Below are 24496 nucleotides of genomic sequence, written 5' to 3'. Positions count from 1 at the left end.
CTGCATCTTTTGTGTACATCTTTAGGAATGTACGCAGGTGTGTATGTCTCTGTGTGTCTGTACATGTGGGCATGTTTGCGCATGTCCTTGCAGCTGTACATGTGACTACCTAGGTATGCATGCCTGTGCATATTTCTGTACACATCAGCATATGTTTATATGCAGCTACATGCCTATGTGTGTAACTGTGCCTGTGCCTACATGCTTTTGGGGGTGTGTGTGCATGTTTCACGTGTATCTACATGAGACACCTGGCACCAGGCCTTCACCTCTGCTGCTTCTGGCCACGCCTCCCCATCCTACCCTACCCCTGGCTGCTGTGGAGGGGCTCTGAAGGGTGCAAGGCCTCCCAAAATAGCCCCCTTTCTTCTTCCCAGTCCCGCCCCCATCTCTACATTTGTCTGGCAACAACCTGGCCTCTTTCAGCTCTGGGAGGAAGACAGGTTTGTAGTTTGGCTTGGCCCATATACTTTCCAAAAGTTCCCTGGCTCCCAGCCAAACTCTTTATAAAAAGGCTCATGGGGAATAGCCTAACGGGAAGGTGGGGACCCTGTCTGGGGGGCTCAGGACCCCCGTTCCAAGCCCCAAGATCAAATGGGAGCATCAGTCAGCTGAGCTTCAGCCAGAGAGGGGGCCCCGTGGCCTGAGGCTAAGCTTAGTCTGAGGACCGTCCACCCTCAAAGAGGGGGACACAGCATCTCAGGGACTTGTGCCCAGGGTAGCAGAGCTGGGAGGGGCCCCAGGGCTCAGGCTGCTCAACCCCCACTGAGCAGACTGGAAGGAGAGGTGCAGAGCGCTGCCCTAGGCCACGCAGGGAGCTGGCCCCTTCCTGGCATCCTGTAGCGCCTGGCCCCGGGACCCTTCCATGGGTAGCCCAGGGGCTGCCCCCTTGCAGGGAGGGGTGCCGTGCCAGTCTCTCACAGCTTCACAGTAGCAGGCTCAGAGCCTGGCTGCCCCGTGCTCTTGGCCCGTGGGGAGTTCAAGGCCTCCTGACTCCAAATCAGAAAGGCAGTGTCTGAGCAGAGGGTGGGTTTAACCGAGCATTTGCCTGATGCGGGGTCTCAGGCTGGTTTCTCCCAGCCCCACGAAAGCGCAGGGAGGGGCTCTCCGCACTGCAGTCCTGTGCCAGCATGGGGGTCCTCCGGGTGTCCTGAGGTGTCAAAGGAGGGCTGTCCAATGGGTAAGAAGAACTGATCCTGAGTGGACGCTCCAGCCGGTGGCAGTCCTTCACTGGCCTGTCAAGGGAGGCAGGTGAGTTCCTGCAGGAGGTGCTGCGGCCACGTTGGACGGCGGGGGGCGGGGTACTCTCAAGGGTGGTTCCTTTTGTCTAATCCCCACCGACCCCCACCAACCACCCCCCTCCTCTCCCCTTCCGGAATCTTTCTCTAGACAGGGAGGGATGGCAACTGGGCAGCTTCCCTCCTACCTACCATGTGTCCAGGCCAGCGGCTGCTTTTGAAACTCAAAGCCAGGCAGAGAATCTTCTTTCCCCGCTTCCCATTGTCATATCTTGTCCCTGAAGGTATAAGCACAGACTGGCCAGCTCGAAAAGGAGAGTGGAGCCAAAGGGTACAAGGAACAACCAGTGACTTAAAAAAGGTCGAGATTTCTAGAACATTGTGCAACCCCAGTTGACTGTACTGAGCAAGTACCACTTTGGATGGATGTTTTATTTCTTTTAGCTCTTGCTCCTTAGAGAGTTTAGGGAGGCTGGACCCATGGGGTTAGAGTGGTAGATCACAGTGCCTTCTCCTTGGGCCCACGTTGGGGGTGCTGGGTTGTGCATTGAGAGTGGGGCTGGTGGGGGCTCCATATCCTCATGCACTCTCAGTCTAGGGGTGGGGGCTGCCTCTCCATCCTCCTCATGGAACGCCTATGACCCCCACTTGTCTGGGGGAAGAGAGGAAGTAGCTGCAGGGGCCGACCCAGCAAGAGCACCTGCTCCCCTGCCCCACCCCTCTCAGACGCAAACCCACCCTGGGTGTATCTGAGCAGACAGCCTGCTCCTTGTATACACAGGTCCTGCTCTGGATGGGGAAATCCGACAAGGCCTGCGCTCCCTCCCCGCGAAGGCACTCACCCAGGCCTTGGCCCTCCCGCTCTTTGCTGGCCTGGAAAGTCTGGGATCTGTGAATGGAAAAGCCTGGGTCAGAGCTGCAGTGGGGAGGGGGAAGGAGGGTGGGAGCCAGTCTTCTCGGCCTGGCCCTCTTGGTCAGAGCCAGGAAAGAGGCTTAACACCTCAGCAGCGCTGCCCTGCCGAGTCACTGCCTGCTCTGGGCAGCCTGGGCCCCTCCCAGCAGGGGCCCTCCTGCCCCACTTGCACCCGCAGAGTGGCTATAGGAAGATCACTCACTTTTTGGAGGTTCCTGAGGACCCTCCGGGAGCCCAAAGGTGCTGGGGACAGAAGGGTGAGGGCCAGTTGTCAGCCTGAGAGGTGGTACAACAAGCGCAGGTGCCCAGCTGGCAGACTGCACTCAGGGGACCTGCAAAGCTGCTTCAGTCTGGCCGCAGCACTGCACGAGCCGGACTCCTGAGCCTGTCCTGGCCCCCTGCTTCTGAGAGCCAGCTGAACATGCCAGTGGGGGACAGGACGGTCACCTCCTGTAACATGCAGCCTGATTCAGTATTCCCACGTGTCACCTGCTGGTAGTATCGGGAGCTGGTGATGCCCATGGCTCAAGTGGCAAATGTGTGTTCTGAGTGCTGGATCCAACTGGCAGACAGGTATTCATCTGCCCATTGGTTTTTGTTTTTTTTTTTAGATACTGAATTTATTATATACACTTAAAAATCAGGAGATTTTACATAAATATCTGAATTTCCAACCTCTTTTGAAAAAAAAAAACAAAAAAACTCAGGTGACCCAGAGCCCACGTTCCTTCATGGCATCCACTGGCCGCAGCGGGTAGCAGCTGTCCCTCTTAGCCGGGCCAGGAGGTCTCTAGTTTCCACCGTTCCCACCACTTCCTCTCGCCTTCAGTCTGGCCCGTGTCACTCATGTACAGCACCTGCCTTGCCCAGCAGGCGTGTGAGCTTGTAAACTCTGCTATATATTTAAAAAAGGGCCTCCCAGATGGACACAGACCTGCTTCTTAGTTCAGGCAGGGACAAGTGTCCATCACTATGGAAAATACCAGGAGCTGCTCCCTTCACGGCTCTTGGTGAACCCTGGGCACATCGTTACGGACTGAATGTGTCACTCCAAATCCCCAAATCCATATATTGAAGCCCTAACTCCCAGTGTGGATGCATGTGGAGACAGGACCTCTAAGGAAGTAATTAGGGTTAAATGAGGTCATAAGGGTGGGGCCCCGTCTGACAGGATTAGTGTCTTTAGAGAAACATCAGAGAGCTTGCTCTCCCCCCACACCCAGGCACTGAGGAAATGCCACATCAGGATCGAGCAAGAAGGTGGCTGTCAGGAAGCTGGCAAGAGAGCCCTCCCCAGAAAACACACTGACCTTTCAGAGCCTTAATCTTGGACTTCTGGTCTCTAGAATGGTAGGAAATAACGGTATTTTGTTATGGCAGCCCAAGCTGAGTAATTCGAATTCTTTAAAAAGTCTTTCTGCAATTTTGCTCACTAAGGATGATGTCAAATTTACCAGGCTGTAGTTAGCCGAATTCTCCCATCTTCCTTTTTTGAAATTGTGGTACTTTGTCCCTCTTGTCTCCTGTACCCTGCCATCGCCCACGACCACTCAGAGACCACTAACAGCAGCCGCCTCCACTGGGCTGTGACATACACAGGCCAGCAGGAGACCTGAACACAGAGCAACACTCCATTCCGTGTCTCAAGTCCCTCTATCTGGTGTGGAGTCAGGAGTGGGCAGCGACTACTGGATTTCATAGTCCTCTGAGTCAGGCCTGCCCCCCCTCCCCGCCCCAGACTCTCAGGTCCCCAATAGCACTGTGCTGTCTGATCTGTCCCCCTGAGAGCAGCCTGGCTTGGCCCACAGCAGGGGAGTCTGGAAGTCTCTAAGCAGTTTCCAAAGGCCCAGCACCTTTGGGAGGCCAGCTCAGCAGCTCGCTGTCAAATGAGGGTGGAGCTGGCTGTGGGATGGGGCTCGCTGAGGCTCTTTCCTGCCTTCCTCTGAGCTCTGCCTCCTAGGATGTGGTTTCCAGTCAGCGGGGCCAGGGCACCTGACATGGGCTCAGAGCCTCCGCTTCCTTGCACTCAGCTCCCCCGAGTCTGGCCTTCCTGTTGCCTGAGCTCCAGCAGGGAATGTGACCAATGTCAACCTCATCTGCCAGGCTGTTCTCCCGGAAGGCCTCCCTACGGCCCCCTCTGCAGGCAGGCCAGCCCACAGGCCACCTACAGAGGACTCCCTTGCTGGCCCCTTCCCAAGTCAAGGCCTGTTTGGCCTCCTGGGTTCCTTCTCCCAGCTCTCCTCATCCTAGCCTTTTTTGGGTTTTCTCTTTAGAAAATGCCTCCTTCTTCTCTCTGCCAACATCTGCAAATTTCTCCTCCTCTGGCTCTCTTCTTTTGCTCACAAACAAGTCTCAGTGTGAAGAGGAGAGGGCAGGGCAGGGCAGGGCAGGGCAGGGGCTCAGACTTTTCCTCCGGAGTGAAAGTATGCCCTGGGGGTTTGGAGGCGGACCCTCAAGAGTCAAGCCCTAAGTCCTGCGCTTCTTTGAAATCTTGTTTTATCTTAAAACTAGACATGAAGCTTATATTCTACAGTATGATGCATATTTATACAAAACCATGTTTGAGTTAATATAAAAATATTTTAAATCACTTACGTTTTGCATTGAATCTATGAATAAAACTGATATCTAAGTCAGGGGTCAACAAACTTTTCCTGTAAAGGGTCAGATAGTATATATTTTACGCTTTGCAGGCCACATGTTCTCTGTGACAACTGATATTGTAGCACAAAAGCAGCCACAGACGATACATACATGAATGAGTGTAGCTGTTTTCCAACTTTTTTTATGGCCACTAAAGTTTGAGTCTGGTATCATTTTCATGTTCATGAGACATCCTCCTCCTTCTTTTGATTTTTCTATTATTTGTAAATGTAAAGTCCATTCGTAGCTTGTGGGCCATAGCTTGCTGACCCCACCTAGGAAGGTAGCACGTTGGGCCTGTAGCTCCACGGACGAAGCCAAGGCCAGAGCAAGAATGCCAGCTTTTGGAATCAGGCCCATTTCTAAATTCTGTTCTTCCGCTCACTAGCTGTGCCACTGAAGGCAGGTCTTCATCTGGAGAACGTGTTTTGGGATGAGCTCATGCTTGTCACAGCCTGGTACAGTGGCCCACAGAGGAGGCATCAACTAAGCAGTGCTGTGGCCACCTCTAGTGGTGCACGTGGCTGAACTGCCCTGGGTGCGGGGAGGAGGGTCACGGCATGCAGGGGTCTGGGTGGGTGAGATGTGCCTCCTTCCCCTCCTGGTCAGCCCGCCCCTCCCCGGGGCCCGACACCCCTCCTTCCACCTTCCAAGACTGGATGCTGCCTCTTACATGGCCTATTGGCCCAGGGCCGATGAGTCTGAGCACCCAGACACCAAGGATGTCCCCAGGCTAAGCCCCAGCTCAGCAGCGATGGGAAGGAAATGCTTTTCTCCCTGTGTGAACTGTGTCCCACTGGCCTCAGGGCTGGCACAGGCTGAGCAGCCCTCCTGCCTCGCCCCTAGTTTGTGTTTGATGCTGCTTTACGAGCATTACAGAGGACGGCCTGTTCCCAGCCTCAGACTAAAGATGCCCATCCTGGCTCCCTGCTGAGCAGAGAAGGGCTCTGTTATCATCCTTCTGGGTCCCCAAAGCCCAGCCCTGCCATTTACCAACTGGGTGACGGGGCAAGTTAGCCTCTCTGGGCCTCAGTTTCCTCATTCATATGGAGGTAACCTCATAGAGTTATTGTGCGGATTGAGAACATGGCCATAAAATACTTAAAACAAATCCCACTCACAGGAAGTGCCTAGTAACTGTCACCACTGGGTGACATTACCAGATAAAATACAGGATGTCTGATTACATTCGAATTCCGGATAAAAAAATATTTTTTAGTTTATGTACCAAATACTGCATGGGATAAACTTATTCTAAAAAATGTTTATCTGTCCAAGTTTAACTGGGTGCCTTTTCCCCCTCAATCTAGCTCTTCTGCACAGAGGAGCACCGATAGGCCCTGCAGCCTCCCCGCTCCCCAGCTCCAGCCTCTGCAACTCTCCCTCCTGTGTGTGGCCAGAAAGCTGGCTCCCTGTGGTGCTCTGAGCCCCACCCCTGGTCCACTGTACTTGCCTTGGGACTTGGAACAAGCTCTTTCTGGCCCCTTCCTCTTCCTTGATTTCCCTCCTTCCAGGAGGACTGGGAATCCTCACTGGCTGTCCAGGAGCAGACACATGACTCACAAGAGAATCAGCATGGCAGTAAGTACTTGACTTTGGTCGTTTCAATCAACCCCATCAACAGCCTAGAGGTACAAATTACAATTATCCCCATTTTACAGATGAGGAAACAGACTTGGAGAAGGGTGTCCCAACTGGGTGGTGTCCCCCTCCCTCCTCCTCATTCTAGTCCCTCCCTTTGTCCTCCAGGGGTTGGGCAGAGCCAGAACTCAGACACTGGGGCTGTCTGGTGGCACCAACTTATCACAGCCCTGCTCAGTATCCTTGTCCACACTGACCTCCCACTAGGAACCGGCACTTAATTCACCCCCTTCCCTCCTTCCCGTCTTCCCCCACAGACACCTTGCTGGGTTTGTAATATGAGTGGCCACAATGCCGGCCACTAGGCAGCCAAGATCCTAATCTCTGGGCTGGGTGAAGCCCATTTCTGATCTGAGAAAATTTTTTTCTGTGGCTTCCCAGACTAGGCACATGAACAATACTTGCAAGAAACCATTTTAAAGAATTTGGTGTAAATGAACCAAGCCTACAGTTTTTCCAGAGGGTGTGAGACTTACTTGAGTGTTCCGTTTTTTCCAGAGACAATTTTTCCAAGTGTAATTTCTTCACTCGGCTTTGGTCTCTGAGACAAAAGCCAGAATCAGGGTGCTCTGTCCTCCCGTTGGTGGGACCTTGGGGTCTAGCTGCAGCTCTGCTCACGACTGATGCCACAGCCTTGGCTGCCTCTGTTGTCTTTCATCAGGCAGATCAGATGCCAGCATCTGTCTACCCAGTGCCTAAGATGCTGTGAGGACAAATGAGGTCACTAATGGCAAACGCACACAAAACACTAGCCCCACATACCAGACTAACAGTACTATTCTGCCCCTGTATGGGGAGGTAGTATCTACTGGGACAGGGTTTGAGATAAAGAATGAATCCAAGACTGTTTACTACTTATTCTGCATAAGTTATTACTCTATTCAGGGGGGTAGCCTAAGTCTTTTTTTTTTTTTTTTTTTTTGAGACAGGGTCTTGCTCTGTTGCCTGGGTTAGAGTGCAGTGGTGTCATCATAGCTCACAGCAACCTCAAACTCCTGGGCTCAAGCGATCCTCCTTCCTCCTGCGTCAACTTCCCCAGTAGCTGAGACTACAGGTCCACACCACCTCGCCCAGCTAATTTTGCTGCTTTTTTTGTAGGGACAGGATTTTGCTGTTTGTTGCTCTGGCTCATCTCAAACTCCTGGCCAAGCAATCCACCCACCTTGGCTTCTCAAAATGCTGGGATTACAGGCGTGAGCCGCTGCACCTAGCCCGTCTTGATTAGAGATCTAAAAAGCCTGTAAAAATAAGTCTCTAAGGCCTTTGTAACAATGCCTCATCCATCCTTCAGGTCATTTGTGCATCTGTTGGTTTCTAGCAGGAATTGACAACGTGAGGCTAGGTCTCTCACGCAGTCTTAGATGAGGGGTCTAGGCGTGTTGGTAACTTTTCTGATGCAGCCCTTCTAGGGTTAAGAAGCCATACTTCCAAAGCTTAAGACCACAATGTTCTGAAAAAGCCTTGAGAACCCCAGCTACCATGGTGTTCCTGTGCTTCATGGGCCTGCTCCAACCCATGGAAATCTAGTCCCCCATCAGTCCTGGATGTGTGATGTGAGGTGGGACATCTGGCATGGGGCTAAGTGGCACTGGTGAGGCACCAGCTGGGAGTGCTCAGGCCCCAGGTCCAGGCAGCAGGATACTGTATTGCCAACCCCCTTCTATGATGTGTTTTAGCCAGGTGTTCTGCCTAGGCTGCCCGGCAGGACCAGGTACCTCGGAAAGACAGCAGATCGATTCCTAGCGTGCACAGGGTGCACACACACAAAATGGCCAGGCAACAAGAGACACCCACGTGCTACTGAATTCCTCAAATACAAATGTGATTTTTAAACTTTTTTTTTCTTTTAAATCCAGGATCAAGACCACAGACAATTTATTATGGAAGACATGGAGTGAAGAATGATCAAGGAAAGTTATGGCTGTTGAGTGACATGGAATTAGATGAAAAGGCTCAAGTTTGCTGAAGAGAGTTTAGATTTGGCTTTTGCTCTTGGAAACGTCAAAATAATCATAAGCAGCACTTATGCCTTACAGAGCAAATAATCCACAGAGTGTCATTTTCATTTTGCAAACAGGGTCACAACAGCAGTCAAATAGAAGCCTAAATACCCAGAGAATTAACATACAGATTCGGTAAGATATAACAAGGGGGTGAGCATGCTGGTGGGTTTTTAAATCAGATCCACATTGAACCCTGTGACCTACTGGAGGTTTTAAGTGGACCCCGGGGAAAGCAGCTTTTTCATACAAAACAACAACAACAACACAACGACAACAAGGAGAACCAGACGCTGCTGGATGTCTATAATACTCATTTGCAGTAAGGCTTTCAAGATACAGGAATTTTTATAGCATTTGTATTTTAAGGATTTAGGGCAAATACATTTTTTTTCCTACTTGATAAAAAGAAAAATTAGTACTTAAAAGGTTCAAAAATATATCAATTGAGTGATTTTTTTTACATAAATAAATTATATTGATTTTTTAGGATTTAATAGCTGAAAAAACCCTTTCTGCTTCCACTGGAGGCAAAACTGAACAAAATGTTAGTTAAATAGAGAGAGCAGCATTTCTAAGAAATCTGTTGCCAGCATGATAGACCATCTATGCTACAAGGATGTCGTTAAATAGGATTTGTTCAACTATCAGATAATTTCTTCTTATATGATCAGTTATAGAATTTCTGGCTTATACCTCTGATTCATAAAACTGGGACTCACTTTTTAAAAATACATCTGATTGATTTTTTTTCCGGTCACGATTTAACAGACTTCTTTGAGATGCTCATTTTAACATTTACATAATTTATAATCCCAAATGTATAAAAGACAATGACAAAAGCATCATAAATAAATAATGCAAAATGAAATAGTTATGTCAGACTTTTGGACCTTCTGATAAATTAGCAAAACTGTAACAGAAAAAGTAAAAATACAGTAAATTGTGACAACAAAAAGTGAAACTGGTACTAGTAACACTGGCACCGTTTCCAACGGTCCTATGCGGCCCTGCGCCCCCAGACTACTGAACCATGAGCTTATTTCAAGTCTCGGCGTGTGGACTGTCTGTGAAGACGACCATCGGAAGGGGTGTAGCGGAGTGGGAAGGCGAACGAAACGGGGAAGTGCTGCTCAGCCAGGTTCTTCCCAGCTCGGTACCCAAACGCGGGGAAGCTGAGGAAGAAGAGAAAATAACGTTGACTTGCAACATAGTCTTGACTAACTGAGAATTTGGAATTTGGGTCCCACTGCCATATACAAGCAGAACAGAGAAATAATGGAGAGAAGAAAATAACTTTTCACAGTTGTATCCTAAAGGGTGGGTGCACGGATTTCGGCAGTCTCAGATAGCCTTGAAGAAAGGACCCAGTTAGTGTCAAAGTGTTGAGTGACTATCTTCTCGCAGGCTCCAGAAAGAGCCTTATTCTTGGTGAAGGAAAGCACAAAACAAAAACCCATCGGGTCCCACTGTTCCTCAGACAGGGAGGCATGTTAGTGGCTACAGAAGTCTGCAAGCGAAGGTGAGCAGAGCACTCTGTGTGCTTGCGAGGCGGCGAGCAGCTCTGCGGGGTGCGGGCCCGCGCCCCACCCGTTGCCAGCAATACTCAAGGTGGGTAAAGCTTTCTCATGGCGAGAGTCACTTTTTAACTGGGCAGAGGGATAATACGTATATATAAAATAATGCCTCGTCAGTCAGTATTTCTTCTTGCTGCAGGTGTCTGAAAAACCATGAAGGGGGAAATTATATGACTACCAGTAAGGGTTTTGTTTTCCACAAAGAAATGAATGTGTATCTTCAACCATTAGTTATATACTTCTGTCTATACTACTCACTTAGTAACCATGATAAAATAGGGAAATATTTTAACTGAAAAATACGCACCAGCACTTCCTTTTCTGTGCTTTTTGGTTCCCCTGTCACATTCTTCCTATTCAATCCAGCTCATAGAAAGAAAGAGCTCCTCTTTGTCTCTGTTCTTCGACCCTTCAATGGTAAATTGCTAGACAGCTTTCTTTTGCCATTTTCCTCCTCAAATAAGTGGGAAACTTGGAAGAGAAGGGGGTAGGGCGTGTCACCAAGTACTGTATTAACTATGATTGCTGGAATGAACAACTGGATAACAGAATGAGAATTCTGTGCCTCTAGACTAGGTAGACGACACTTATCTAATGAAGTGGTAAGACCCTGCAACTATTAACATCTGTTACCATAGTTCTCGGACAGGAAATTAGGTAGGTAATCTTACTTATGGAAACACAGGTTCTCATGAAGGTGAAGTGAGGGAGTAACAAACCTTTATGGGATAAGAAACTTACAAGTCACAATAATTTCTTAATGAAAAAAGTTCTAATTGGTGTCGCTGGAGTCTTTGAGTGTCCCTTCCCCAGCCTGTGCCACAAGTTCTCTCTCTGGGGGCACCGGGGCACTGGATTCGGTGCAGTTCTGATCGCTGCCTGGCTCCCTGTCGCAGCCGGGGGCAGGCTCTGGGGTGGGGTTCAGGTTGTCCCCTTTTGTTTTCTTCTTCTTCCGCTTCTGGCTCTCCAGACCTACTATTTCAGAGTGTCTGGACTGCTGCATGGCCGGCAGAGCCATGCCCATGCCAGGGGAGAGAAACATGGATGGGTAAATGAGTCCAGGAGACACTCCCGGGATGAGAAACGGGTTAAAAGCCACAGGACTACTAGTAGTTATTGCAGGTTCGGACTGATCGGAAAATGCACCTGGCCCACCAGGCTTGTCTTCAGCTAAAGTGTCTGTTTTCACATCATGGCTACTCGGCTTATCTTCTGCAGTCTTTTCAGTGGCTGCTGTACCACTTTTCGTTGTGCTTGATAGAGACGCCGGAGCAGTGGAAGTGCAGGTGGTTGCCATGGGTGCATTGAGGAGGCCCCCAACACCGAACATCTGGGGCACAGTGGCCATGCCCGGCAGCATCATGGGCAGCATGCTCAGGGTGCTTTTGACCTCTTCGCCTGTTGGCATCGTGGCAAAGCCAGCCGGGAACCCGACCAGTCCGGTCAGGGGGATGCCTGGCATATTTCTCATGCTCTGAAGTCCTACCAGGTCCATCCCAGCAATCAGTCCATTCATGAACAGCGGCCCCATTCCGGAGGGAGAGTCTGCTACGATGGCAGGAGCTTTCAGGAGTTCACTCCGAGGCCGCCTCCCCCTTCTGCGGGGGCCTGCATCTCGAAGGCCAGGCTCGGCCAGGCTATGATTGAACTTATTTTCTGGGAGAAACCCCTGAAAAAGGACAAAGAAATACAAGGTTACTAGATGGCAGGTGGTCAGCTGAGGGTGAGGACTGGGGCGCCGCCCACCCACCGGCTCAGCCTTGTGCAGCTCCGCCTACCGGTACCTGAAGGGCTTCCCCGAGAGCATGTGATGGCACGGGCACAACCAGGGCGCCTGTCACCACCAAGCAGTGCTCCCAACACACTCACCAGCAAAGGTGGTGTCCGGCCTGTGAGAAGCTGGCCGAGACCTGGGAGCTGGAGACCGTGACTAAAGATGCCTCACCCCAACATTTGCCTTCCGAGTAACACAGGAAGGTTTTTATTGAAACGATAAAGCAGAGCAGGGTTTTGAAGCCGGACAGACCTGAGCTTCAATCCTGACTCTGCACCCCGCTGGCTGTGAGGACACGTCGGGCAATCTCTCAGAGTTTGGTGAAAACGACAATGCAAACCTATCTTTCAGAGTCACTGAAAGCGTTTTCTACATCACCAGGCCCACAGGAAGCAGTGCTTGCAAAAGGGGCACTACTTGTTCACTGTGTGCGCGCCCTACTCCCCTCTGGATCCTGAACTCCTGGAGGGCAACCTCTCTGAATGTAATGGGGTGTGCACACATTTGCTGAAGAAATGAGGGACGCTCTAGAGGAACCACCACCAAAATAACTGATATTCTGGTTTCCCTTAAGGGAGACCATCTATTTTTCTTCTATTTGGAGGTTTAACCTACAATTTTCTTTTTGGGCTCAAGCCATCCTCCTGCCTCGGCCTCCCAAGAGCTGGGACTATAGATGAGCACTATCACACTCAGCCCATTTTTCTTGATTGGCAAAGAGCTCCACAGTAAAATACTTCTGTTCTGCATGGACTGCAGGGTGACAGGGCCTGGGCTGCCAACAGCGCTGCACACAAGTCATCTGACCTTGTGCGCTGGACACTTCCCTGTCACCCATCAGAATGAAAGCCACACAAAGGAAGCAGACTGCTCTGGTAACATCATCAGCGAGCAGGAGACAGCTCGTGGAGAGGAAAGCACAGGCTGCAGCCATGCACTCTCCTTCCTCTGAGAACGCGGCCTGGGAGCTCTGCAGGACCATGCAGACATGCCGTGTACCTGCTCTCTGGAGTGTCTAACTGCACACGGGTAAACAAACCACTGCAATTATGACATATCTCTCTCTGAATTTGTTTCAAAGATGTGAATCATCGCTATATAAAGAAAGAAATGTTTTCCCCACAGAAAGGGAGAAATTTCTCTTACGACTCAGTGTCTGCAATGCCCGGTCTCCCAGATAACTGCACACCTTTCTCTATTGCCCTCCACCCTTCACTATCATTAGTTAGCTTACCAAGTAATACATGTCCACGGTATTAAAAAAGGACACATTTTACTTGTGCTGTTCAGCAGTCTCAGTGTTTTCTTACAGAGGAGAAGTACTGCACGAAGAAAAAGCCCTTCCCTGTTGGTGCTGGGCCATCAGCTGCCCTTTCCAAGCCACACTGGCGGGAAGGGGCCCTCACTGCCCAGGCGTCTCCTTACGGTTCCCGATACAAAGCCGGAGTTATTTCTCCCCCTTCCCTCTGATCACGGCAATGGGGAGGCTAAGGCGTTCAGAATGGCCTCAAGGCATCTTGTATCACTGGATCCCACTGAGGACACAGGTTACCGTGAGAGCTGGAACAGGGAGCCTACACGGTGACACGAGGTGGGAAAGTTGCTGGCACGTGTCTGTGAGCTGCATCTGTTGCCTTTTCAGAATTGTCCTCTGTGCAAATGCCTTCCCTTCCCTCAAGAGTCTGGAGTGAGTGGGGAGTGGGAACTGACAAGCAGCAGCCCCCCAGCCCACAGCCAGGGAGCTGGCTGCACTCAACAGAGCGCAGTCCTGGGGCAAGAACGGAGATGCGGGTCTAAGAGACACCAGAAAACCCCTCTTAGGAAGGCACGGAGCCCGAGAGCATGTGGAGAAAGAAGTCAGGGAAGCTAAGGATATCTAAGCACCTGGGTGGCATTTCCCACTGGTTTTATCACCTCTCTTCTCTCAAAACTATTAAAAAAGCAAAATCCTTAGAAAACCCACCAGATTTTCACTAAGGGGCAGTCGTAGGGTTAGTTGGTGGCACTGGTTTCTGGTTCTTACGAGCTGTGGGGGCACACGTTAGGTGGGCCCCACAGTGAGCAGCAGCTGGGCTGCGCCAGTCCCCGTGGTGGTGGGGTTGCGGAGTGAGGGGACTGGCAGTTCCAGGCGGCAATGAAGGTGGTGGTGAGACCAGGACGAGCTGCAGAAGAAATGCCAGCTACCGTGAAGGCAGCACTGACCATGTATCTGGTATTAAACTAAAGATTCCATCAGCATTACCTCAACTAATCATGTGTATATGAATGTTTCCCAGACCCCAGAAATAGTTATTTTTTTGAAGTCTCCTACCTGTTCTTCACCTTCCCAAGAATATTCAAGTAAAACCAGTTCATCATAGATGAAAAGCTTTATGATGGCAACTTTGTGGAGAAAATTCTTCTCAAAAAAGCCTTGGTTTGTTAATAGTATCACAGAGCTGGAAGAATCCCCTGAACCTGCCATGTCCGGTCCCCTTCCTTTTCACAAAGAGAGGGGCAGGGATCTCCCCCGGGGCACAGCTGGTTAGGAACAGAGCAAGTGAGAATCCAGGCCCTGTAGCTCCCTGCCCAAGGGCTCTTTCTACACCACACCATACCCCTCCCTCCTTCCCAACAGGACCAGCCACTTGCAATTTGCTAGGCTGGTTTGTCCTGGAGTGTGCTGGGCAACTGCCCACTCTGGCTCCAGGGACGGTCACTTGGGGAGTAATTCCTGGCTGGTTCCTATTTATTGGGGCCAGGCTAAAAGGATAATTTCTCACCAGCCTGTCTTGAGCTCATCAGTGCAAATCACCTCATTCTGGGCCAGTCACTCTGTCTACACTGAGCAGTCTCAGGCCTGGCTGGCATGCCACCTTGGCCCAGGGCCTGACCAGGGTAACCACAACTCGACCACAACTCAACCACAGGCCTCTCCAAGCTCTCTTCCTGCAGCCCACCCACAACCAAGAGCCAGGCAAAGGTGCTGGGGAGTGTCTTTTTCCTCCATACCCACAAATGTTCCCTAACTCTCCAGTGAGAGGGGCATGTTCCATCTCAGAACTCTTTCTATTGGGAAGAAAACAAGTCCAGAGCTTGATGAATAATGCCTTTTTCTTACTTTCAAGCAATCTGCCATAAATCAGATCTTCTTTAACATGCTTTGAGTCCCTTGTCAGGGCATCTAGGACCAGCCTACACCCCCAACAGGACTTTTGGCCTTCTTGGCCCTGCCCACTAAGCTTAAGTGGCACTCCTCAGGCATCTGGATGTCAAACAGCATCCTTTCCCTACCCTTGCTGAGAACCAGGAGTGTTCTCAGCTGGCCTTCTCTTCCCTTTGGATCTAGAGAACAGCAGCAGAAAGGCCCTGGAGGTGAAGAGAACAGTTTGTCACCTACAGCAGAGCAAGAGGAATGCTGGCACAGGAAGTTGGCTTTAACCACTTCCTGTGGAGGAGAGTTGCTCCAACCACCAGCTGCTGCCCACCCCAGGCAGGTGCCCCTCCCAGCAGCTTGGCGACCACACACAGCGGCCATGGCGGGCTTTGGCAGCTCTCCCTCCTGGTAATTATACCCTGGGAGCAAATCTGCTTCCTCTTCCAGAGGCGGCCTGGGGAGAAGGCAAAGGAAGCAAGGAAATGAGACTCCTTGTGTTCAGGCAACACTGCAGGCAAATCTGCTTATCTAGCTAATTATGTGGGCATTCCAGCCCAAGAAGAATATCTTCGTCAATACATGGTAGCAGTTATTGCAACTCTAAAACTTAACTCTTGGGTGGAGTTAAGAGAAGGTGGTGACCACAGCTTCCTTTCTCCTCCCAGGAAGGTTAAGTAGGTTCATCCAACAGATATTCACTGGGTAAAAAGAGACCTAAAACCAAATGCAATGTGTGGCTCCTCATTTACAAATCCTAAAACCAAAACAAAACAGAACAAAAATCAACACTGAAAGACATTTTTGGGACCATTTGTAGAATCTGAATATGGACTAGATATTACATACTATTAACATGCATGTGTGATAATGGCAATAATTATGTAGGAAAATGTTCTTATGAGATGCACACTAAAGTACTTAGGAGTGATGTGTCATGTCTACAATTTACTGTCAAATTGTTTGGCTCAGCAAAAAATAAAAAACTATACATGTATATGTGAAACAAATATATACGTATATAACTTACAAATATAAGCTATATTATGTATGTATATACATATATTTAATGAGCAACCACCGTGTACTGGGCATTCTAAAGTTGAATCCCATGGCCTTACGTGCAGCCTGTGTTAGGCTAAGTCTGTGAACCTTCCAGCCAAACCACAACACATACAGAAGGGCCTTGTGGGCTCAAAAGAAGAAAGGAAGAGGCCGGGCGTGGTGGCTCATGCCTGTAATCCCAGCACTATGGGAGGCTGAGGCGGGTGGATCGTTTGAGCTCAGGAGTTCGAGACCAGCCTGAGCAAGAGCGAGACCCCGTCTCTACTAAAAATAGAAAGAAATGATTTGGACAGCTAAAAATACATATAGAAAAAATTAGCCGGGCATGGTGGCACATGCCTGTACTCCCAGCTACTCGGGAGGCTGAGGCAGGAGGATCGCTCGAGCCCAGGAGTCTGAGGTTGCTGTGAGCTAGGCTGACGCCACGGCACTCACTCTAGCCCGGGCAACAGAGTGAGACTCTGTCTCCAAAAAAAAAAAAAAGAAGAAGAAAGGAAGAATTCCTTGTGGGACTTTTAATCTATTTCTAAAAAAAAGGGTAGGGTTTCTGCTGTGGACTGGATGTTTATGTCCCATCAAATTAATATGCTGAAATCTTACCCCTAAGGTGATGATAATAGGATGTGGGGTTTGGGGGGTGATTAGGTCATGGGGGCTGAGCCCTTATGAATAGTATTAGTGACCTTGTGAGAGCTTGGTCCTCCCATTCTCCATGTGAGGACATAGCGAGAAGTCGGCTGTCTATACAGAACAGGCCCTCCCCAGACACTGAATCTGCTGGTGCCTTGATCTTGGGCTTTCTGGTCTCCAGAGCTGTGAGAAGTAAATTTATGTTGTTTATACTCTCCCCGCCCCGACTGCCCCAGTCTGCGGTATTCTGTTATGGCAGCCTGAATGGACTGAGAGGATGGGAAAGAAAAAGGGCACTGCACACCCTCGAAGGCCAGCATCCCAAGAGGAGGTGTGGGAGACACACCAGCCAGCCCTGTTGGGAGGCTGAGCAGCCCTGACCAGGCGCCCAAGTGCTTCCTGTTCTTTCCTTACTGTAGGAAAAGAGCCCTCAAGGCAGGGAGTGTGTTTATTTAACAAAGGAAGGAAATGCATCTCTGGGAAGAGGCTGGCTTGCAAGAACAGCTTAGAAATGGGTTTTCTGGCAAGGGGTCAATGTCTACAGGGGAAGGGTGGACATTAATTTCCAGGGAACATGAGGGAAATTGTTAGACATGGAGAAAGAAATGAGAAAGCCAAGGGGGAAACCATGTGGTTTCTTTGACAAGTCTCTAAAGCAAGAGCTCAGACTACAACAAAGCAAGAACTAGAGGTCTTCCCTTGTCAAGACACTGTGTGCTGAGACAAAAGGAGAAGGGTGGGAGGCGGTGATGGGGTGAGGAGACAGATGGGATAAAAGAGAAGCTGAACTGGCTTGTATTGCACAATCAGGTCTAAAAAAAGGGTGGAAGGGACATTTTCTGGGACTAATACAAGAGAGAAGAAAAAGGGCAGCTTTTCCAACGTGACAAACTACCTAGGGCCCAGGTCCCCTCCAAGGGGCTGTGGTAGTGGATGGGGGCGAGGACGGCCATCGTCTGTGGGGCTGCTAAATGAGTGATAATCCAGGTGACACACTCAGTAACGAGTTCCCTGAGAACATTAAGTACTAGCTTCTTTCTGCACGAGGAGGAAAACTAGGCTAGGCAGTCTTTTGGAGCTAAAAAAAAAAGAAATCACATTCAGGCAATCCCACCAAGAAGGGAATTCCTACTCAAGGCAAGATGTAGCTGGGCAGAATACTTAACCAGAAGGTATTCAGGAAAGCCTGAGTTTATGGAACAACCTGGGAAGAGCAAATGTCCCCAGAGGATCTTCAGACGCTCCCTGTTCGGACAGAATGCACTCGTAGGAGGTTAGGAGCACACTTATGTATAATTTGCCCAAGCTCAACACATTTTCAAGTTGGAATGTTATTACTGCCCCCTAGAGGTTATGACTTTTCTAGTCCAAATTTGTGCTCATCTGTAAACTATAATTAACTCAGATTCGTTATACTTGAAGTATTCTGTAGATGCCTTTGAAGTCCCTTCCAGTCTCATGATTCTATAATAGGAAAAGGGCAGTGGTCAGAGTCAGCTGTTTCTCATTGCCAGTGAGGCTACACTAGGAAGAAATGTCTTAAATGGTAGCCAGAAAACTTAGATTAGGAAATGAAAACTTCTAATAATGAGGTTTGTTAAACACTGGAAATAGACTCCTGACGAGGGCTAAGGTTTCTTTTCTCTTGTAACTATAAACAGGAAAAAAAATAAAAGCTTTGGGAATGGTTTAACAAATAATTTTGGAGGTAAAGGTTGAAAACAAATGACTATTGGGAGTCTCACTGCATGTAAAAATGCCACAGCATCCTTCTCAGTATTTATCAACTTCCTGTGCGGGCTTCTTGTCCTCTTGAAAGGTGTCACCTATCTGGGGGCTTTCTCTCAACTGTGCAAGGTGTGGCTCACCCGGGATGCTCCCCCTGGCTCCATGCTCACGGCCCTCTTCCTTACCCTCAGTTCTGGCTCCTTGGGGACGGCAGGAACCCCTTCTTCCCCGCTCAGAGAGCTGATATCTAATTTTCCAGGTTCTTTACAGCGTGGCCTCCTCTGCTTTGGTTTGTCTGAAAAATTCTAGGAGGCAAATGGAGACCAGAATTATAAAACATTCTGTCATAGATTCTTCTGATAAGGATGGTGCTTTGCAGCTGGTTTTGCTATTTTTCTCATTAATGGCCCTCTGCACAGGACCTGGCCAGGTTAGGCTGAAAATAGTCACCTGGCTCTCATCTAGGCTTCCTTTCCTTGAAGCACCAGCGTTCCTGCATTCAGCTGGAAAACAGGCTGCGTGGGCCCCAGCCCTGCAGACTAGGACACCTGAGCTATTGGCCAGGTTCCCAGGACATGGCGAATCCCTAGCCACCTCCTCTTTATCATTTTCTCCGATTCTCCCTTCACTGTTACGTGCCTGGCTGGTTCTGCCTGTCGTTGGAGGGTGTGCATCTGTGAATGTGTTCTCCTTTTCCTGCGCACTTGCTACCTACATATCTTCCTAGTAGTTAGGTGTACCCAGGACAAAGATGGTGGTGGGGTTAGATGAGCAAGTGAGAAAAGAAAACCCAAGAAAAGATATCAGGTGCCCTCTCCTAAAAATTTCTAATCTGAAGGATTTAGGACAAAGGCAGTGAGATGACTTGAAGGAAAAGTCCCAAAGCAACAGCTGTAAAACTAAGAATGCCCATCCCTGCAATCACCAAACGTAGTAACGTATTAACTTACTTTTCATCAAGTGGCACAGTTTATGCAACCTAAAGATTTCCCTGTGAGCTTATGGTATTGTGTGGCAATTTTTGCACGAACAGGCAAAAATTTTGCAGAACTTAGGCAAGTTCTGTCCTTTTAAGATCTTCCATGTCTACTTTCTGGCACAGTGTTTTGACATGGCTGTCCTTTCTATTACTGGAGAATTTAACTAAAATTTAAACTTAAAAACAAAAAAAACTTTAAAATGCTGTTCTCAGTTGCACAGATTTCTCTCAAACAGCTCCCAACTTCCTGGTTTCCCCCAGCACGCTTTTATCAAAACTAGCAACAAGTCAGCAAGAGGTAAATAGTGGTCTCTTGGGCAGCACCAACAAACACTTACTGCCCCAAAGCTGGGAACTTCTAAGGAGTAGTCAGCCTGCTGCCTCAGCCAGTCAAGCAGACTCTTGCTGGGAATGGCTTTCTCAGCTTGGCTGCCGGCTGCTGCGGCTGGCTCGGGGGCCGAGGTAGCAGGCCCTGGCCCTTCCGGGTGTGTGGTGCTCAAGGTGGCCTGCCCTGGGTCTTCATGGACTTCCTGGATGAAGGGAAAACAAGTATGTGTAGTTAGTCACGACAAAATAAAAACTACTTTCTACAAAGAAAACACATAAGGTGTTCCTTGAATCATTCCATCTACTTCCATCCTAACATTACTCAGCTGAGGTGCCTGAATGAGAATTCTGCACACTCTGCTGACCTGGGCATGAGCTCGTGCACGTGTTGCACAATCCCTCCACCTGACTGCTCCCCACTACCTTGTCTACTTAGCAGACTTTAACCCCATCCTGACTGCTGGGATTTGGTGTTTCCCCTTTGTCACCACCACCCACTGTCCCAGACGATATTGGCCACTGCAGCCCCTGTCCCCACAGCACTGTGGTCGCAGCTCTCTCATGTAACAGAAGATGCCACACTGCAAGTGACTCATCTACTCATCCTCTAGAGTTTGAGTGCCTGTCTTACTCAGCTCTGTATTACCAATGCCTATGGTGGGGTCTACTGATAAAACACAATGTCAGTGCTAAACAAATGTCTGCATAAATAATTTTAAAAAGTACTCTAAAGCCAAGGGAAAAAAATTTTTCTTTCAGTCATTTCATCAGAATTCTATGATCATTACAGAGAAACCATGGATTTGCACTTCTAAAAAACATAACAAATTTCTTAAAAGCATGCAGGTTTGGGCAAGGAAAGAACCTGCCACTTCAGTTCCTCAAATTATACACAAAGTCTAAGAGGAAGGCATATCCCAAACAATATGACTTAGTAGTAAAGCTCTCAGCATCTAGAGAACAAGGTCCTTGGTTTGGTTTCCTGCTCTGCCACTTACTAGCTGGATAATCCTGGGCAAATTATTTACTGCTTGAAAGCCTCAGTTTCCTCATCTATAAAATGGGAATAATAATAAAATCTATCTTCACAGGGTTGTTGTAGGAGCAAACAGGATAATCATATAAAACCTTGAACAGTGTGGCACACAGTAGGCACTCAATAAATACTAGCTATTATTATTGCTTTTAAAATAAGAAGAAAAAAATGTGATTCCTGTTTTGGAGCTCAAAATCCAATAAATGGGGAAAACCAAAATACACCATTAAGCATTAAACAGTCTAAAGGGGGCACAGGTGTACAGCTTCTGACCTGTGCTGCTGTCTACAGTGATCTCCTTACGGCCTTTGCTTGATCTCTGGGTAGGTGCTGCCACCACTCTTCACGGAGGGGCCAGGGGTGGCTCCGCGCAGGTCTCATGTCGCCCAGGACGTCAGGCAACAGGGCAGGATCAACATTCGGGCAGCACCAACTCCTGCTCCTTCTCCCCCTCTCCCGTCCCCCAGACCCTGGAGAAATGCTGCTGCACACTCAACCCTGCCACCCTGCTCTGCCTGTACAATCACCAGTGGCTCTTCTGAAACGATGGGGGGTGGGTTGTTTCTATTTGAAATGGCGAGACCTCCTGGCTCATTCCTCCAGGTTGTAAGCAGATTCAACGTCATTTTAATGAGTTAGTAACTACTACTTCTAGAAAAGATGGAGAGTATCTTCTAATCAGAGAAAACAAAGCAGGACAACTGAAATAGGGATAAAAGTTCCATAAACCAACCAGGACAACTGAAATAGGGATAAAAGTTCCATAAACCAAAATATTCTGTGTCTGATGAGGAAGAGTTTGTTTCTCAGCGTAGAAAGGTCAATGCTTTTACTTAACGGCCCCATATACCCACCAAGATTCCTGCCTGAAGTGTTTGCTCCTTCAAGAAGATGAGATCCATCCCTCCTTCAACATGTTTCCGCCTCCCCCTCCGCCTCCTTGTGGCCGCATCATCTCTTCTAAGGCTTCCATTGACGATCTGCCCAGTCACTGGATGGATCAGGCCAGCTTGTAGAATTCCAGACAAATCCATGCCAAGGGCTCCTTGAAGTGAACCAATAGCCCCAATCTTAGGGGTGCTGGTGCCCACTGGGAAAGGGGATGTGGCTCCTGGGGACCCCTCTGACGAGCAGGAGAGGTCCATAGCTGACTCCCCATGCCAGCCATTGAGGACGATGGGGGGGTGCCCGTGGGCAGCAGAGAACTGCTCCAGGCTGCGAGCCTTTGCATCCCTCTCCACCTCAAACTCATAGGGACGTCTGTGCTTCTGTTCCTCCTTTGTGAATACTGGAGCTAAGAAACTCTCCTGTGAACACACAAGTGGCGAGAGAGGTGTGAACGCCACTTTGGTGGCTGAATGCCAGCTCCATCTCTAGGACTGATTTCCCGGGGCCTTGTGTTATTTCCAATCATCTTTTTAGAAGTTCTTCTAATTTGAGCCTCCTCAAACTTTCATACCAAATCACCTGGACAACTTATTAAAATGCAGATTCTACTGCAGTGGGCCTGAGAAAGAGCCCGAGAGTCTGCATCTTTAATAGGTTTCCAGGTGCTGCTAGTCCATGAACTACACCTGGAGTTGCAAAATATAACTGAGAGATTCTCAATCTCACCTATACCTCAGAATCACCTGGGAAATTAAAAAATCCCAATACCCAGGCCACAGCCCAGACCAATTAAATCAGAATCATTAGCTTTTCAAGGTCCTCCTCCCCAACATGCAGTCCAGAGTAATAACCAGTGGCTAAAAATGTATCTCAATAAAACCCACCATTTCCCACCAAAACGCTCATTTCTGCTTTGATTTCCCTAATTTCTATTGGCCACCATTGTTTTCTCAGCTCGACAAAGGTTGAACACATGGATCCAGTCATGCCTCCCTTTCCTTATATATTAGTCATGGAGTCATCTTTCTTTGTATCCACCCTACCACTAACCTAGTGTCTAGAACCTTTCTTTGTATCTACCCTACCACTAACCTAGTGTCTAGAACCTTCTCTGTTCCTCAGTTTCCTGCTCTGCATACCACTCCAGTTGGGCTGCAAAACCCTGCTCTCATCATGCGTTTTCCTGCTCCCAAACTTTTAATAGGTCTCCACTGCCTGCAGATAAAGTCTAAATTCCTCAGTTAACACTAATGGCTTGACAAAACCCCCTATCCATTCAGCAAATCTTCTCAACTGAGAAGTGGACAGTACCCCCTATTCTTTGTTTTGTGGTTAGTATCATTCTTACAGTCTCACCTTCTGGATTTGGGCTGCCAATGCCGTGCCATTGCTGAAGGTGTGCTCTGCTGCTTCTGGCTCTGAGAGGCTGTTCCGAGAACCAGCACTGCTGGTTAGCACTGGGGTGGGCAGTGTGCCCAAGGGCTCGTACTGCTGGCTGGAGGGCCACTTTCCTTTTAACACTACGTGGCAGATATTATCTAGGCGGTTAATTATCACACGATCCTAGAAAAAAGGACAACAGCTCTGAGGAATAAGTACCAAGTTATCCCAATTTACAAAGTCTCCTGAGATCAAGAGTTAAGTTTTCTCACCAGAAGGAGCTCATTAGAAAAGAGCACATTCACACATGCTCACTTTATAGGCCTTAAAATAAAATTCACAGTTTGGAAAATGAAAATTAGAGCTTTAAAGCCATAGTGCTATAAATATGAGAACAACTTGATACTTTCACCTTATGGTCTAATTAGTCAAGGGCATACATCTTTAATGTTCAAATGTTACAAAACTAATACCTTTAAAAGACAGTAAACATTTTTCTGGGTCTGTTGCTCAGAAACACTCTAAAAGGTTTAAAATAAAAGATTCAAAGCTGAGAATGCTTTAGAGGGAAAATGCAAGCTCTGGGTGTACCTTTGGCCATTCAGAGAAGGAATAGAGGGTTTTCTCCTGCAGGAGTTGGGCGATGGTGGGAGCCCGAGCCTCCTGTAGGTCATCCCCAATGTCTCCAGCGATGCCCGATGTCGAGCTCTTGCTCTCCTCTTCAGAGTATTTCCCTGGATAATCTGGGAAGAGATAGTAGTCTGAGGGATCAGGACATCCAATCTGTCTTTCCTTTCCGTTTTTTTAATTAGCTCATAATTAGCTCACAAAATAAATGTGATTTATTTTCAATTGACTACTAATTATTAATACCATACCTTCTATTTCTAGGGGAACCATAAAGGCAAAGCCTGCTCTGGGGCTACCAAGGCAAGTCCTCTAGTGTGAGTCTGCACTCACACCCCAATAACAAAAAGGAAAAGAGAAACGAGATTTTTCTCATGTATCCTAGAGTAAGAGGAGATGAATGACCACAAAGAGGCTTTCTATTTAGAATAGTGGAGAAGAGAAAGTTGCTTATACTTTGACACACTCGAAGAGACAGACTATAGAATATGAGATGTAACAAGAGGGTGATATTAATAAGGATGAGAAGTCATCAAACTTAAAGGAAAAGTAGACCTGATTCATGAAAAAAAAAAAGATGCAAAGAAATTTAGAACATTTCAATTACTTCACTGATGGAAAGAAATAGAAATGCAACTCTTTCTTTCAAGCCTCAGTAACGGTGGAAGTTTAGTATCAATGTGAAGTGGATCTTCCTAGTAATAGCAAGGAGTGAACAGATGATAGTGAAATGGCCAGAGCAGGAAAAACTGTGGACTTCTTTCTCGGTGAACTGACAAAGAATATCTATCCTCAGAAATGTGAAAATTTCACGTTTGAACATGCAGAAAGACTTCTAGAGAGCTGTAGAGACCCCTTACCATGAACAGGACCTTGCCAGGCCCAGCGGACTCAGGATAAACAAGATAGATGTGGCC

The 24496-nt window shown here is 48.5% G+C and overlaps 1 protein-coding gene across 6 annotated transcripts in view; it reads right to left on the bottom strand.

Moving 5' to 3' along the window:
• Positions 1 to 8240: 8240 nt before the first annotated feature.
• Positions 8241 to 24496, bottom strand: part of CHD6 (chromodomain helicase DNA binding protein 6) — a 139128-nt gene continuing 122872 nt past the window's right edge. For 3 of the 6 annotated variants that reach the window (XM_045529295.1, XM_045529297.1, XM_045529301.1), the window contains 6 exons: positions 23544 to 23695; positions 22929 to 23135; positions 21539 to 21991; positions 19660 to 19851; positions 18528 to 18647; positions 8708 to 11681 (listed from right to left, as the gene is read on the bottom strand). In XM_045529295.1, coding sequence (XP_045385251.1) covers positions 10785 to 11681; positions 18528 to 18647; positions 19660 to 19851; positions 21539 to 21991; positions 22929 to 23135; positions 23544 to 23695 — 2021 coding nt within the window. In that variant the 3' untranslated portion in view covers positions 8708 to 10784. The other 3 variants (XM_045529296.1, XM_045529299.1, XM_045529298.1) reach the window with 3 other exon arrangements.

The sequence above is a fragment of the Lemur catta genome, chromosome 17 (genome assembly GCF_020740605.2).
Source record: "Lemur catta isolate mLemCat1 chromosome 17, mLemCat1.pri, whole genome shotgun sequence".
Taxonomy (NCBI): Eukaryota; Metazoa; Chordata; class Mammalia; order Primates; family Lemuridae; genus Lemur; species Lemur catta.
Note: the sequence above shows the minus strand (reverse complement) of the source record. Positions and strands in the feature narration are given on the sequence as shown.